Source organism: Nesoenas mayeri (assembly GCF_963082525.1).
Source record: "Nesoenas mayeri genome assembly, chromosome: Z".
Classification (NCBI taxonomy): domain Eukaryota; kingdom Metazoa; phylum Chordata; class Aves; order Columbiformes; family Columbidae; genus Nesoenas; species Nesoenas mayeri.
In genome coordinates, this window is record NC_137542.1 from 7,905,391 (window position 1) to 7,922,362 (window position 16,972).

The following is a 16,972-nucleotide window of genomic DNA, read 5'->3' on the forward strand; positions in this document are numbered from 1 at the left end:
TAAATGATTTTGTTCTACTCTTTCCAGTGGCATCACCTCTTTCATTTTGAAATCTCATGTTGGATAAAGCATGATAAAGTGAAAAAACATATAGTTCTCCTATTTAGCCATACCCTTCTACTGAAAGTAGGTAACTATTGCTGACTGTGTTGGCTTTATAGACACAGAAGTTTGTCTAGCTATAGAAAGCATAGGCCCACCTTTTTCTGTGAAATAAATGAACTTATTTAGCTATGTTCATAGCAGGTATATTGGATTCTACTCTTCTAACTTTACTCTTTAAAAAGTGTTGTGATCCTGCTTCCTGGAGAAAACTGTGATTCGGTCTACAAAAGATCCCAAGAAGATGGGCACTGTCATAAACGTATGAAAAAGTTCAAAGGATCAATGTCATGGGTAGGATGATATTCAGAAACTCAATTCCCATTTAGGGTTTGTATCTCATTACAAAAATATTTATTCCTTAAAAAAATACACAAATGTAAAATACTAGATTTTCTACTATATCCCCACTTACTTTCCAAGTATGCTATTTGGATGTTAGACTAAATCAAAAGGCGGAACACCTTTTATTTCTCTAGCAACTCCTTATGCTTTCTTTCTGCTCTGATTAATGTGTTGTGTTTCTCTAATTTTAATCAGTAGTGAACTTAGGTAGAACAGCAGAGGACTAATATACTAGCTATCAGGGTAGTCCCACTTAATAATTGTTCGTGAATACCACTGACGTGGTAGCAATGCTGACTCAGGATCTGGTCCAACCAGATGCTAAGCAAGATTTTGTTCTGTGTTTTTCTCAGCAGAAGTAGCAATGCTCAAAGTTAGCCTCCAGGATTACATCACCCTGGGCAAACTCAGCAGCGCGTAAAATTAGTACAGGTACACAAATAACACCCAAACTACACCCTGTGTTAATCATTCATGCCCTGATCTTGCAGACACCTATACACATTCCTGCTGTGAGTAGTCCTGTTCACTGAAATAGGTCTACACACACCAGAATGAGGCGTTTGAGTTTTTGTTTGCAGGGCTGATGTCTTCTATTGCATGGGTAGAGGTACGCTTCACAGAGAAGGGCTTGTGCACGCTTCTCGTGCTGGGGATTGAAAGATAATGTTGTGTTTATACAGCTTTGGAATACAGCCTGCACTTTTTGGAAATGAAAAAAATAAAAAGGAAAAGAAAGGTACAAAAAGAAGAAGGAAACCCAAGAGTGCTAAGGCAAACTGTCAAATGGCACATCATACCTACTTTGTCATTCATTTAGATAACATCACAAAGGCAGACCAGAGGAGTTCTGTAAACATATACCATACAGTACATCAGCCACGGGAAATTAAAAAAAGAAAACAACCCTGTAATTCTTTTCTTTCTGTATTGATATCCTTGTAATCAAAGAGATTGCCTAGCCACTAATCATAATGCTGCGGTTTATGATTTGTATTTTTCTTCTGTTAAGAAATTAAAAAAGAAAGAATGGAAGTAAAATGCAGTGTTTTGCAAAAGAAACAGTCCCTGAACGTAAATGAGGGACGACATGGAAAGTGGGCTCATAGAAACTTAGAAAATACAAAATATAAAAAAGTTTCATAGGTTACTTTTTCCCACTCTAGGAAAAAATACACTGAAAAGAGGTTTTTTTTTTGTTTTGTTTTTGTTTTTCTTACAAAAGTTAAGGCGAGCAGTTTGTTGTGGCAAAATACTATCACTGAACCAGTTTCTGACTCTACTTTTTTGTATTCCCTCATGCTGAAATTGAAAATATATGTGTCATGGTGCAGGTTAAACAGACGGGGAGTTTGCTTAAAACAATACAAAAAAACTCTCCCATAATGATCCTTACAAAAATCTCTCTCTGCTTGATCGTAGAGCAGACCTCTTCCTTCATGCCTGATTGTGCATGAATTTCCACAGGCAGGTTCCTATCCGAGGGCAAGGGGAAAACCAACCCCTTCGAAGCCCAAAACAGCCCTGGGGAAGCTTTTTACATTCGTCAGCCTGGGCTAATGTGTTTGAATTCCCATGTTACTTGGCTTCAGACTAATGGCTGGAAGGGACATGGCGATGCCCAGGCACAGCTGCTGCCCTTGCAGAGGAGGATGATTGGAGTAAATGTGTTTCAGCTGATGTAGCTAAGACCCTCTGAGTTCAGACCGATTTGTTCGCCTTTTGTGTATGTCCTGACCTCAGACATGGAACTGCCTTTGACCCGTAAAGACAAACCCTATGCAGACAAACAGTTAGCTTTTCTGGATCTTTTGGGGCCCATTAACCATCTGAACACATAAAAACCACTGGCCTTCCTAGGCACTCAATGTTAGCTACAAGTACTGAGCAGTAGGTATTTGGCAGGTTTAAGGTTTAAGGCTTGTGCTCTACTTCTAACCACTAAAGGGCCACTTCTGGACTCTTGTACGCCACCATCTCCCCACCATGTTGTGCTGCAGATGGTGCACTGGTCTCAGACATGTTCTGGTCCCAGCCTCAGCAAGCATCTCCCAAAGCTGGCCGCAGAGGGAGTCATCCCCAAAATGCTGAGCCTGTGCTGAACCAGAAGGTCATCTGACAGGGGAGCACATAGCTGAAGAGATGCGTGGACAGAGTGGGTTAGGGTAAAGACGACACCCCAAATTTCCCAAGCAGAGGACTTTGGGAAAAAAAAAGTCCAAAGGGGAGAAGAGCGGCAAGGTAAGATTGGACTGGGAAGACACTGGGAGGCCAGGGCGGCCGTGAAGGCAGCGTCACACTTGGAGAGGAAAAGGTGGTGAGCAACGAGATGACCGGCCAGGTCAGGAGGAGATGGCTGGAAGATTTATTTTTGAGGATTACTGGTGAGGTGAACAGGCCCCAGAGTGAGAACTACTGCAAAGTGCACCTGGGTCCTGCGGTGCTCACGGGGTGGGGGTCAGATGGGAAGGTCTTCACCCTTTTTGTTGCAGTGCTTTGGGGTCCTACATGTGCCTGGGGACTGCCTCGCCAGGCCACCCTGGGGCTGAAAACTCAGGATCTCATTTCAAGAAATGCTGAGATTTGTAAAAGCTTAGTGTTTCTGGGGAAAAAAAAACAACAAAAAAACCAAAAAAACCCAAACCCATGCAACCCAATCAAAAAAACCCTAAACACAGGCTGCTAGCTTCCAACAAACAGCCACCAGACCTACTGTCGCAACTCAGGTCTCTGCAGCTGTTCCTCTCTTTGATTAAACTTAACCGCCTATGCCTGAGTCAAGGGATAATGTGCAGAGCTTCTGTGGGTGAGTTTGGTCCTTCTCCCATCCAAAACCCCCAGGGGAGGTGGAGGGAGAGTGTCAAAGTCTGTTAAATCTGACCACTGCAGCAGATGCGGAGCCCAGCAATATTTCTGCAGGTGTCATACAGATGTGACTGTCTTTTCCTAATCTCTGCTTGCCTTTATTTTTTCCTTTTTTCCGACTGTCACCTGAGCAGTGGTGAGAGGTTCCATTGACCAGCTCCATACTGATGGCTGAGTGAACTAATGCAAGAACTGCCTTTTGCATTTTCTCTGTGTGTGTGTTTTCAATGTGCCTCATATCACCACCACCATGAACAAGTGTCTTTTTTACTGGCACAGAAAGAAAAGAGTACAGAGCAGGAACTCTGTTTAATCAGATGCTCTGAACTAACAATGCAGTAAAAGCACCATCCAAGAAAGAACAGAAATATCATAGGAGCCACCTCAGACTGAAAGGAGGCCTTTTTTTTTTTTTTTTTTTTTGCTTTTCTCTAGTTTATTTTGTTTTTCAGTTGCTCTTATTCATTTTTAAAGACTGATAGTTTCAAAGACACTTCAAAATAATCTTCGGTACTTCTTAGCACTATCAGAAAATATAAATCCTGATTTTTAATCTCACTTCTGTAGTTATAAATCCAGCCTAACTTCACTAGACAGAGTGAAGCTACACTTAAGCAAAGCCAGTGTGAGACAAGAATCAGGCTCATAATATCTCATCATGAAAAAGCTGGCTGCTTTTTCATTGTAGTTAGAAGAATCAAAGGACCAAGAAACAAAGAAACATCTATTGATTTTGGATGCCTTTGCCTTTTTACATTTTCACCTTGAGTTGTTTTCAACAGGCCTGATTTTCAGAGGGCAGATGAAGAAAAATTTACTGGAAATCAGGCTTCTTTGAAGTGTCCCACACTGGAAAATGAAGCATCCAAAACCACCAGCAGTTTTTGAAAATGTTAGCCTTGCAGCTATAGGATATTCTCCCAAAATAGCTGCTCGGACAAAACTCCGGCAGGCCTCCATGGAAGTTTCACCTGAGTAAGCAGGGCAGGGTCAGACCCATCACCTGTCATTACGTAGGTGCACTGGAGGTACACTGTGTGAGAAACTACACCTCCATAAGAATTACAAAATAAAACCCTGGTCCTACTCCCATTCCCAGCACTGAGAATTTTGTCTCTGAATCCAGAGGGAACAGGGTCAGACTGTGAGAGAATTTAATTTATATTCTAAAGAAACAGAAACCAATATCTCTCATTTACTGGAGTTCAGCAGGAAAACTTCATGTATAAACATTGGCAGAGTTACTGAAAGGCAAGTAATTAGATCAGTGACTCCATTTCAGTTGGTGTGACAGCTGCATCTTTTTCATGTCAAGTTAATCTCAACTGTAATTTGGGGGAGATGAGGTACACATACAATACTGTAATCTGGAAGATTTATATAAGGCAAAATCAGCATTCATACATTTTTCTAGAAAGAATAATTAAGGTCCACTTTTGGTATCACCAATAAGCAGAAATGGCTGATGGGTTTTTCTGAAACCACAAACTAAAGTGGGAAGTTACTATAAAACAAAAATATGGAAACTTTTTGGGAAAGAGTTGTCTGAGTTTTAGCAAATTAAAACAGTAAAATGACCCAAGCCTTCCCCCAAGAAATAAAAAATATAAAATAATGTTTAAATGTGATTTTTCTTAAAAAAAAGAAGGAACATTTCTTAAGGCTCTCATATCTGGCTACTGTGAAACTCAGACTCCCATGAAATCCTAGGAATCTGATCAAGGCTGCCAGATATCCAAAGAAAAATGTAAAAAGTTTTTTCATTATATATATAATATATATTTTAAAATAAAATAAATATGAAAAGATGTGTTCCTTTTCCCATTTATCTCTCACTCTGCAATATTTAGGAAAAAAGCCCCCAACAACAACAACAAAGTGAAGCAACCCCCCCCCCCAACCCCTCCCCAAGCCCCCAAAAGTAGGTTTGATGGGAAAACAACCATGCGTTCCTCTTCATGAAGAACTAGAAAGCAAAGCAACCCAACTGCAAGGCAATGGAGGCATTCACTTCCAGTTCACAGTATTGCAGTTAGAAGGAGAGTGAGGTCTAGGTAAGTGGTGGAGCAGGAGCTGCCCGGAGCGGGGAAGGAGGAGGTGTTCACATGACAATACAGCATTGACAGCGCTTTTTCTTTTGTGTACCTGGGGCAGCTTCCAAGGGCAGGCTCTCTTCCTTCCCCTCGGGAGAGGAGGGCTCTGTCGTGTCTGACAGGGGCCTGCCAGAGACCAGCTCAGCGGCGTTCCCGTCCATGGTGGAGATGTCCGTCACTGTCTTCTCCCGCAACGACTTCTCGTCGTCTTCGTCGATCAGGACCAGCTCTGCCTTGATGGTCTCGTCATAACCCAGCACTTTCTTTGTCTCCTCTTCGTCATCGATGTTCTGATAGCCCATAAATATCATTGTCACCGGCTGATCTGCGCTGGCCTCCAGGGCTTTGCCACCGCAAGGTTTGTCTTGGGGCTGAGGGTTCACAGCATGCCCTTTGCTGGGTTTGTGTACCATTTCCAGCTTTGCCTCCTTGAAGAGCATTTGCTCCTTCATATGGCTAAGGTTTCCATCAGCTACTGCGTTTCTGTCTGACACAGTCATTGTTTCATACCCTCCTTTTACACTTGATTGTCCAGCTTTTTGCATAAGTTCATCTACGTCCTTTGAGCTTAATTTATGTACTCCATTTTCTACCACTGTGCCACCAGAGTGAACCTCATAGACTACCTTGGTACCATCATCATAGACTTTGAATCCTCTTTGATGGGCCTCATCTGGGCCAACAGGTGAAGCAGAGACAATCTTGGTCTCTCCTGTCTGTTTGTCTTTCTCCACATTAATTTCCATGGTGCACAAAGCTTGAATGAAAACAAGAGAGGAAGTGCATGTTACAACAAAAAAAGCCAGTGAATGGTTAATTGCCAAACAGACAAAGAAAACTACGGTGCCCCTTTTCCTACCTCCTGCTTCTAAAGGGCCAAGCGTTCTACGTTAGATGTGGGATGCAACGCTGTGGACAGAGATAGTTATTACACTACAGCTTTTTATGCAGCTGGAGGCCGGGCATGCCTGCAGCAGATAGGACCTAGTCTTCCAGCTCTCACCACGTGGAGCTGTCTCTGATCAATCAGCAGTGCCAAGACTTGGGTTAGGTGTAATTTAGACAAAGGGAGGTGACAGCATGCAGGTTTCCCTCAGCCTTTCCGTTCTGAACTTGCCTCAAAATTCAGAGAGAAACTCATCTCCAGGAACCTCTCTACTCACTTTCCCTTCTCTTCCACCGAACTGCCAGTTGTCTGGTAACAAGTTTTGTTTGCTGCAAAGTAACACCCAGACTGTCTTATTATCAACACTAGTTCTTCCTTAATTCTTCCATCTGTGGCATTCAAAACATTTTAGAGAGGTGAAGAAACATTGTTTACCCCTGTTTTACAAGTGGGAAAACAAAATCACACAGGAATGGGATAATTTCTCCTGCAGATGCATGGCAAGGCAGGTCTCTCAGCTTCCACACCAAGGCAGTGACAGTGACCTCTGCTTGCAGGTGAAGAGAATGTACAAAATGGCCAAAAAGCGCTCCCTCATTTATTTGAATTTGCCCCTAAGCACCATCACCAAGGTTGAAGAAAGAAGTAATATGAACTGATTTTCAAAGTGTCATGAAACAATAGGTAAAAACATGAGTGTGAGGAATGCTGCTTTACAATAGCAAAGAAGCTTTTCGAGCAGTTAAGGACGCAGTAACAAGATGAAAATTGTGGAGACCATACAGTAGGAACAGACAGGCAGTCTAAACCACTCCAACACCCATTTTGAGATATGATGACATCTCACTAGACAGTTTTTCAAATAAAAATGTGGGAAGGTCTCACAGATTTTCCAGAAGTGATCATCTGTTTAAGCATTCCTTGTATGCAGATGAAGACATTTTGGCTCCTGGACAGACATCCACAGACACTTAATTACAAATTACCACACGCAGTGACAAGTGTTCATGAACCTTATGGTGACCATTTCCACCAATGAACCTCAATCATATAGTTGTGATTTTTCTTACCTGGGGACAACACAAACTGACATGTTGGCTTTTTTTTTTTCCTGACTTGTTATCAAGTTACTACAGAATATCCTTGCCCCACAAATCAATGTAGCTTGGTGTGTTTGTAATTTAAAAATATATTAAAAAATATTCTTGCTTTAATATATTCCCTCAGTCTTATTATTCACACACAGTAGATTTTTTTTTCCCCTGTATCTGTAAAGCAAAGTATTTCATCAGCAATCGGATGTTTATCATGACATGCACCCTCCCTATATCTCCAGACAAAAAATTCATGTGTTTCCAAGTGGGTGCACACTGGGCCCTGCAAGGAGGTGTCCTCTGGTTCGCAGAGGAATGAACTAGTTGGCAGCCCAGACAAATGAGGGTCTGAGCATCCACATGCCATGTGCATCTGCTCAGGCCTTGGTTGGCTCTGGAACGGCTGGTAGGTCAATTACAATGCTGCACAAACTCATCTGCATGGGGCCGGAGGATGGAGGTGCTGGTGGGCAAGGGAACATTGCTGCCTCTGAGTGTGAGGCATTGCTGAAGGCTGCAGTGCGCTGCAGAAGGCAGGATCTTGCCTTGGCCACTGCAAGCCAGGAGAACATCCCTAAGGACTGTGTTTTACCATTGCTTTGGGAGGTTTATGGACAAGCTGGGTCCATAGCTATCATGATCCTAAGCACAGGCTGCCCATTGCCACAATGAAGTAGGGATACCAGTTTTCTGATCTCCCTCCCCACTCCGGAGTTTTCATGCCTGGCCATCCCAGAGCAGCCCCAGCAGTCAGGAGGAGGCTGCGGGGGCAAGAGCTGGACTCTGCTCCAAGGTGTGTGGCAGGACACTGAGGAGCAGCTGGTATGGGCTGAAATAGGGGAGATTTGGGCTGGAAATAAAGAAACCGCTGTTGCCCCAAGGCCAGTAGGATTTAATCCCTGGAGCAGGTTGCTCTGAGGAGCTGTGGCAGACTGCACCATGGTGCAGCCCAGAGAGCAGCTGGCAGGTATCACTTGCTCAGAACCCTCCAAGCCCAGGAACCTGGTGGGAAAGTGTCCTTCAAGTCTCATGCAAGTAACTGCCCTGAAGCCTTTAACCTAGCTTGTAGAGTTAATGAAACAAAAAGATGCAGGTGTCAACACTAAAATTCTGGAATTTAGCCCCTTCTAGGTGCACTTCCTTGGGTGGGGGTGAGGGGAAGGAGGATAAGAAGAGGAATTTTCTTTACTGACTTGGTCTCCAGGCCTTTGGTGAGTGGGCTCTGAACATCACTTGGCCTCACCAGTGCTGCTGCAGATACTGTTCAACTGCAAATACTACAGAGGTGAAAGTAGGGGTTGACTAGCCTACAGTGCAGATGCTAAAACTGACACACTGGCAGGTTTTCTGAGTGGCAGGCAGCTGAACTGAAGCAAAGCTGAACTGCGAGGGAGCAACAGCACATCCCAACAATCATCTCTGATGGACAGAAGTTCCTGATTTGTCCTGAGCACCCCAGCCCTGAAGAGGAGGCATTGCCAGCCCACCTGCTCCCTTCTTGATGAGAAGCAGCATCCTGAGCTCCCCTGGAACTCCTGTGCTTCTCCTCTTCTTTGAAAAGCAAAATTATTATCTGGGGCAGGACTTTTCCGTAAAGTCTGCTGATATTCCTGTGAAATAGTTGAGTATCATGCTATTGCATATATTTTTAATGCAGAAGACTGTGAAATCTGCTAGACCCTCCCTGCTGTGATGGGCAATTTCATTCAGTAGTATGCATTAAAAGAGGGCTTGTATAATGGGTCTGAATTCAGAAGCAGATAGGGAAAATCTGATAGTTAAGTCATGTGGACCCGCACATACTGAAGGAGACCTGCAAGATACATCTTTTTATCTATGGTATGGAGAACTGGTAAGTAACAATGTCCTATGAGCAACAAATTCTAACACTGCTTGGAAAACCCTGTACTACTGTCTGATCTGATACAGAAAGTTAACAGGTGTTGTCTTTGAGTGTTTTATGTTTGTCTAATTTGCTTAAGCATTTGCCACTATTAATATTTACTTTTAATTTCTTCTACTGTGATTTCAACAGCAATGTTTGTAAAATATTGGCATAACATGCAATTTATGACCTGGCCCAAGGATGACATTAAAGTTACTTGTGCAAGTAAATACATAAATATATGCCAGTGTCTTAGAAACCTGTTCACTTGTGGAATGCATTGCCATGGGAGAAGTGAATAACAGAACCTGGCTTATTTGCCTGTATGCATAATATTTGTTCTCTGCAGGAAAACCTAGCAGCCCAGTTTGTCAAAGTAGCTGAAAACTGAACTAATGTTGATTTCTAAAGTGTCTTTATTTAACCAGAGCTTATTTACTGCAAAATGTGTTCTATTAATACAATGCAAAACTATCTGACAATACAATTGAAACTGAAAGCAGCGCTTGAAGATGACAGCCTGTATTTACAAGTTTTCTGCATGAGCTTTAATTACAGTGTAACATGATGCAGTGCTTCATGACAATAAGATCCCAATGTGCAGATGAAAGGATTTGGCTTCTACCTTTATGTGGATTCAGAGACTGTTCTTCAAAAAAAACCCCCAACAACCTAATAGACTTTGAGCTTAAGATGGATGCTTGCAGTGTGCCTTTGAGCACACATGCTGGTGCCTTTTCTTTAAGCCATAGCACACACATGAAACTGTTATAAGGACTACATGAACAAGGTTTTCGGGTCATTTAAAGAATGAAATAAATTAATGTATTGTTGGTGTTGACTAAACAGCACAAAGCACACAGGGAAAAGCTTGCTGTTAAGACAGATCAGGGTAAGCACTGGTGGAAGGGAAGCTTTTGGAATGGCTTGCAACAGGACCTCTGAATAAAATGACATATCCCATAGCTGTGCACAGTATCTTAGCTTCAGATATTGCTCTGTTATGCTTGTTAATCCATTCTTCAAGTAAGCAACCTTTCATTCCCACTCCCTGGGATGCCTTTTAAGTAGCCACCAGCAATTTGTTCTTGAGATAGGGAATATATTATTTAGAAAAGATGGATCTTGAAAATAGGAAAAACATACAGCTTTTAACAATCACATTGTCACATTTAAGACACATACTCAATCTGAAAAATTAATGTTAGAAAATTCTCTGTATGACTCCAAGCACAAAACATGCCGTAGTTTTCCCCACCTTTTTCCCAAGAAGAAATAATGGTATACGAATAAGTACAAAATGACATAGAAGTTTGAAGCACATATGGGGTCTAGTGAATGCCTGTCTGTTTCATTCATCTTAATGGGGCTTGCATGGGCACAATGGAGGAGGCAAAACCTTGGCCTAAATACCGTGTATTTGTATCAGCTGAGGTGGAAAGAACAGAGAGTTTCTACATAAATAATCGGACTCATTTCCTATGCTACTTGTATGTAGCTCAGTTACATTGTTTTGAGAGTACTCATTGCTGCTCAAAAGGCCTTGATTTAGTTACAAAATACAAATCAAGTGGCATTTCCTGGCATTTAAATGATATCGGGACACCAGACCCATTAAGGTAATATAACAAAAAAAGTTCATGACTATTGGACTGGTATTATAAAACTTCGCTCCTTGAGACTTACCAGCTACTCTGCTTGCTCCGTCCCGCCCAGGAACTGGCTCTGCTGTTCGTGAATAGAGGGCTGGGAGTTCAGGGATCTGGGAGTAAATGTAATTTACTGCATCTGGTGTCAGAGAACAGGAAACAGTTAGATTTGTGCTACGAGCCCCACTGGCTTCATTGCTTAGACAGCAGAGTGTTGTCAGCCCTGACAATAGTTACTGGAGCTTTGTACTAGATAATTGGATCAAAGCAAACAAAGTGCAAAGTCACTGTCGTGTGATTGGTGTTCAATAGACTAGCTGAGGCAGGAGGGAATGGGTCCAGATGACTCAAACCTTCTGTCAGTTGAACACATAAAATTATTTGTCAGGAGGTTCTAGATTTATCAAGTCCACGACCTTTAAAATAGGGGGGGAGAGAGGGGGGAAGGTAAGGAACAAACCTAACGTGATACCCCAATACATGACATTCCAGTTACCAATATAAAAGCCTAAAAATGCTAGTGTTGACTGAATGGGATGAAAGGCTGGCTCTTTTGCACTGGTTGTTTCTTCTATTATTGAGCCAGTATTTAGCTTGTTGTTCTTAGAGCTGAAATTTGGCTAATAATGAAATTGCGTACGCGTACAGATAGGGTGCTCATTGGGATCTTCAGTACATATTAAGCACCTGCTAGTTCCGTAGTGCCATCATTCTCAACAAAATGTGAACTTGTAGAAAGCTACCTGAACGGATCCACTTGTTTTACATTTGAGCTTATGTTTGTTTTGCATTAGCTAAACACGTTCCTTAGAAGAGACATTAAAGAAATTTACAGGTATTTACCGGGAAATACTTTGTGGCTAGCTTATATATGACTACTCTGTATATAATTCTGCTAGGATTCAGTGGCTGAGCTAAGAGCAGAGCTCAGAGCAGAGATGTGCAAATAACTGACTTACAGTTGAGTGCCAAACCAAAACAGAAAAAAGAAAACAAAACCCCCAACACATTGTTTCCTATCAACTGGAAATGTTTTCATTTTTTAATGGAAATGGTTAAATTTCTGTTCAAACATATGGTCCTATTTGGCATGAAACAGAACATAGTTTTTCCTCCAAGGGTACTTTGCTGGTACAGTGTATAATTTAAATTGTCAGACCCTCAGTATGGTCTGGTCCATGTGTCAGGGTAGGAGTCAGAATCTGCCTTTCTTGGTGTCTCTTGTTATAAGCAGGTGAGATAGGAAGACGAGTGCAGACCATAAAAGTGAACTGGTGCAAGGAGATAGAAAATGAAGTGGCTGTTGTAGGCTGCCTGACGGCATCTGACGAAGGGAAATACTTTCATCATGTTCCCTATGAGCTAACACTCATCCAAGAAAAAAACCCTACACCTGGTGGCATCCACAGCAAAGACATCATGTGCCACCTCAAATCCTAAAATCCGCTTCTTTGGCAGGAAAATTATGCCTGGTGTTAGTGAAATGGTTTTACCACCTTAACAGCCTGCAGTGGCCTCCAGCACTGTCGGTTCACCCTTCAAGCATCAGAGGAGGAGGACACAGAGGCAGAGTGCAAATTCAGTCCAGAAAGCCAGGAGGTTAGTATATAAGTTCAGGTTGTAACAGATGAACTTAAAACAAACAAACAAACAAAACTACCAAGACCAACACTCAGCCAGGGAAATATTATTTTATTTCATAATTCCGTGGACAAATGGCAGTCTTGGCAAATGGGCTTTGTATTTTCAATGCATACTGTTTCCTCAAAGTTTTTTATTTTTAGCAGTAGAGCCTAGGAGAAATAATTGTTTAGGACACAGCTGACTGAGCAACAGCTAGCAATAGCTGCTTTCTTTTGCAGGGTTTCTTGCCTGTGATGAGAAGTTGGTACAATGCTTGGTGGTGTTATTCTGGGAAATATCACCAGCAAATGAGCAGGCCATTACTGAAAACTGAAGTAATTTATCAGAAGAAAGAAGTGGGTACTGTGTTTTTGGGCCAGAATAAGAAGGCACTATGTGTTCTATAAATGGCAGAAATTTAGTAATTATTCACCCCAGAGAGTGTGCTGCTGGAACAGTAGTTTCAGTACACACTCATGCAGTGACTTGAACGACAGACCTATCTATTCACACGCGGGTGTAACCAATGCAGACTTGTGCTGCTTAACTAATCATCCTTATTTCTTTTGCAGCTCATGAGAATAAATAGGCAGTTTTAAGCTACAGTTCTCATACTAGTGCACTGCAGCAGGCAAAATCCTTCGCAAGTGTCTGTTTATCCCCAGTGTCTGTAAAAGGAACTGATCTGACCATCCTGGCAGCTAGCATTGCTGATTTCCAGTAGTAAGTAAGATCAGTTGTACAGCTTGATGGTGAAACTCTCACTTCGATGCTGCACGTGTCTGTGAATCTCAGTAACTTGTTGTGCCTCTTTTTTGTTTGCATTAGGAGGCAATACCTAGGTAAATGTTCGGTATTATTAATGTTGACTTAATTTAGAAATTTCTCTGGATGTTACTTAGAAGAAAATATTAAAAAAATAGCTTTGGGGCTTCTGACAAACTACTACATTCTCACTACTTTCGTGAGAATGGAATGCCATGGTGGGGGTGGTGGGTGTAGGATTCTCCTTTATTTTCTTCTGAAGCAAGTGGTGGTGCTGTGTGTTAGAAATGGGGTATTTGACTAGAAGAAATTTGGGCTTGGATGAGTCTGCCAGTTCCTGCCTCATCCCCCTCTGAAACCAAATTAAGATGCTCATTTCCCTTTATCTCACTGGCAACAAGGTCTGTTTCATTTAGCACCTTAAAAAAGGATATAGGAGATCAATTTTACAAGAAGCAGATGAGACACAAATTAGCATTTCACTGACATAAGAAGACAGAACATAAATTAAAGCATCTGAACAGCCTGCGTTCAATATCTTTATTTCAACCTTTGATGCGTTATTAATATCTAAGGATGCCATAAAACATGCCCTGTGGCTTTTTGTGCTACTTACAACAAACTGCATTTTAGGACTATGGCACTCTTCCCTATTACCAGACAGGTGCTTGGGAAAACATATGCGGCCAGGCAGTCCTTCAAGGGTGCTTGCAGAAAACTAAACTTTCAGAACTGCTCGGAATAGCTCCCCCACAGAGGCTTGTGGCCAAATGTCAGATGAGGTCGTTTTCCAGTGGCTGGATTATCTTTAAAAAGTCTGACTACTACTAAAAGTAGTACCTAATGTCTTCTGCAAATACTGACTCCCTGGGCAGGGCTATTCCAGCTTCGAAGGCCTCTGGAGTTCCATGGAACTATGTCAGAGAGAACAGAGATTATGACCCTCCCACCGCAGCTGTAAGACCATGAACGGAAGTTTAAGCAGGAAGCTTTGCTAAAAGCTGAATAGCCTGGCTCTGACTTAGTGAATCATGCTTTAGACTAACAAAGTTGGGGGGTAGAGTCCACAGCTGACACCTGTATATCCATAAGCAACAGAGTGGGTAAGTGTGCCTATCAGAGTTGTAGGGAATGCTCCCCAACCCTTTCCAAAGGCAAGAACCCTCAGTTCAGCCACCTCAAGTGCATGTATGCCAGTGTATGTAATCTGGACAATAAGCAGGAGGAGCTAGGACTCCACACTCAGTGTGAGAGATGTCACGGGGGTCACAGAACCTTGGTGGGAAAAGTCAGATGATGGGAAGACCGCAATGGATGGCTATAGACTCCTTCAGAAAAACAGAAAAGGAAGAAGAGGAAGTGGAGTTGCCCTTTAGAGACAATTGAATGCATAGAGCATTCAGTTCTACTGAATGAATGTCTTTGAACCAAGGTTAGAGGGATCATCACCCAGGAAGATCCTACATTAGATATATGCTAATGACCTCCTAGTCAGGATGATGAAGCCTACAAAACCTTATTTTGGCAGCTCAAGGAAGTCTCAGGCTGACAGAACCTGGTTCTTATGGTTGGCTTTGATTACCCAGACATTTGTTGGGAAAAACCACAGTTGGTGCACTGTGTTCATCAAGTTCCTGGATCGCATTGAGGTGCATTTGCTTCCTGCTGCATTTGCTGGACATGCTGACTAGGAGCAGCACTTTGCTAGGTTTACTGCTCACAAACTGAGAAGACTTACTTGACAACATAACTACCAATGGTAGCCTAAGCTACAGTGGCGACAACATTGAGGAGTTCAAGGTCCTGCTGAGCACACTGAGGAACAGTAGTAGGACGAAGACCCCGAATTTTAGAAAAGCCAACTTAGATATGCTCAGAGTCCAGCTGCAAGAGATTCCATGAGAAGCATCCAGGGAGGGCAAAGGAGCTTGTGAGTCCTAGGAGTTGTTCAAGAAGTGGCTGCTGAAAGCACAAGAATGGTTCACCCTCTGCAAAAGGAAGGGAAGAAGGCCGAACAAAAGACCACCCAGCTTAACAATGAGCTTTTAGGTGTAATTGAAAGCAAAACAAAGAATATTGGCTATGGAAAAACTGCAAATAGCCATTGAGGACTACAAGAACCTTGTTAGAGCATGAAGAGATGCAGTCAGCAAGGCTAAGTCTCAACAAGAACTGAAATTGGCCAAAAATGTCAAGTACAACAAGAAAGGGTTCTTCAGATTTGTGAGTAGTAAGCAGAAGCACAGAGAAGACATAGGCCCTTACTAAACAGGGCAGGGAAACCGGTCCCTAATGATGCTGACAAGGCAGAGGTTCTCAATACCTTCTTTGCCTCTGTCTCTATTGGTGTAGCTGGACCCCAGATCACGAAGTCAAGTAGCTGCTACAACTCATGTGTTGACTTAGCAGTAGCGAAGGAAGGACTGGTCTACAGCCTCTTGCAAGGGCTCAGACCACATAAATGCATGGATCTTGACAGAATTCACCGAAGAGCGTTAAAGAGAAGTGGTTGACATTGTTGCAAGGTAACTGTCTATGATATATGAAAGTCACGAAGATCAGGGGAAGTCCCTGACGACTGGAAGAGGGAAAATATACCAATCTACAGGAGGAGGCTAAAAGAAGACACAGGAAACTAGAGGCCCATTACTTTTACTTAATTCCCTGGGAAAGTGATGGAATGAGTCTTCCTAGAAACTACAACAAACCAAATGAAGCAGGTGATTGGTAAAATACAGCACTGATTTATCTAGGGCAAATAATGACAGACTAACCTCATCACCTTCTACACAAAATAACATCTTCGGTTGACACGGGGAAAGCAGTGGATATTGTTCACTTGAACTTCAGCAAGGTGTTCAGCACTGCTTCCCACAGCCTTCTCCTGGACAAACTGGCAAGATACAGATTGGATGGGTGGTCTGTGAGATGTGTAGGAAATTAGCTAACAGGCTGCACTCAAAGGGTGGCAATCAATGGTTTTTATTCAGGTGGCCAGAGGTGATGTACTTGTGGCAGCCATAGATGCAGATCAAATTAAAAGGTTACTTAAAACCCTACAGCTGTAAAAATGACAGCTGATGAGTTTTTACAGGACACGTGGGGAGCATTCTACAAAGATCTGTGCATGAGTATCTGAGGACATGCTCGTGTGTTTAGCTGTTGGGTTGCACAGATGACTGGGGTCAGAGGAGAGAAAACTAGAAGAGTCCCTAAGCAATGGGCTGGGAACTAAACAACCCAGCCCTAGTTTCCAGAGCCACATGTAAGCCCAATATATGCTGATACATACCAAATTCAAACAGAGTTTTGTGCAAACTGTAGTTATTGTAATTGTGGCTTCTGTATGTTGACTGAAGTAGCAGCATGTGGTTTGCATACAGATGGCCAAAGATTCCAGAGGACGAATTTACCCCTAAGGCAAGTTCAGCAGTCAAGGGAGTTACATCTTAATGTGGCTTTTATTTTATATATACATTGAGCTATAAACATACCCGCACACAGAGTAATAGTTTTCTTCTTTCCATTTGTTCATGATGTGCATGCAGCATGGCACTACAGCATGCCTGGTTTTGACTGCAGCCCTGAGCAGCAGCAAATGATGCCATTACTATCATCATCTCAGGCCCTGTTTAATGGAGACCTTGGCAGTGACAAGCCACAAG

The 16,972-nt window shown here is 42.5% G+C and overlaps 1 protein-coding gene across 2 annotated transcripts in view; it reads right to left on the reverse strand.

The window, feature by feature from the left end:
* Window positions 1-5,413: 5,413 nt before the first annotated feature.
* The window catches only part of LOC308051645 (paralemmin-1-like), a gene marked incomplete at both ends in the record, with an annotated part of 123,585 nt that continues 112,026 nt past the window's right edge, over window positions 5,414-16,972 (reverse strand). The window contains 2 exons of one of the 2 annotated variants that reach the window (XM_080362205.1): window positions 5,414-6,162; window positions 10,957-11,058. In XM_080362205.1, coding sequence (XP_080218331.1) covers window positions 5,414-6,162; window positions 10,957-11,058 — 851 coding nt within the window. The remainder of the gene's footprint in view (window positions 6,163-10,956; window positions 11,059-16,972) is intronic. The other variant, XM_080362206.1, reaches the window with a different exon arrangement.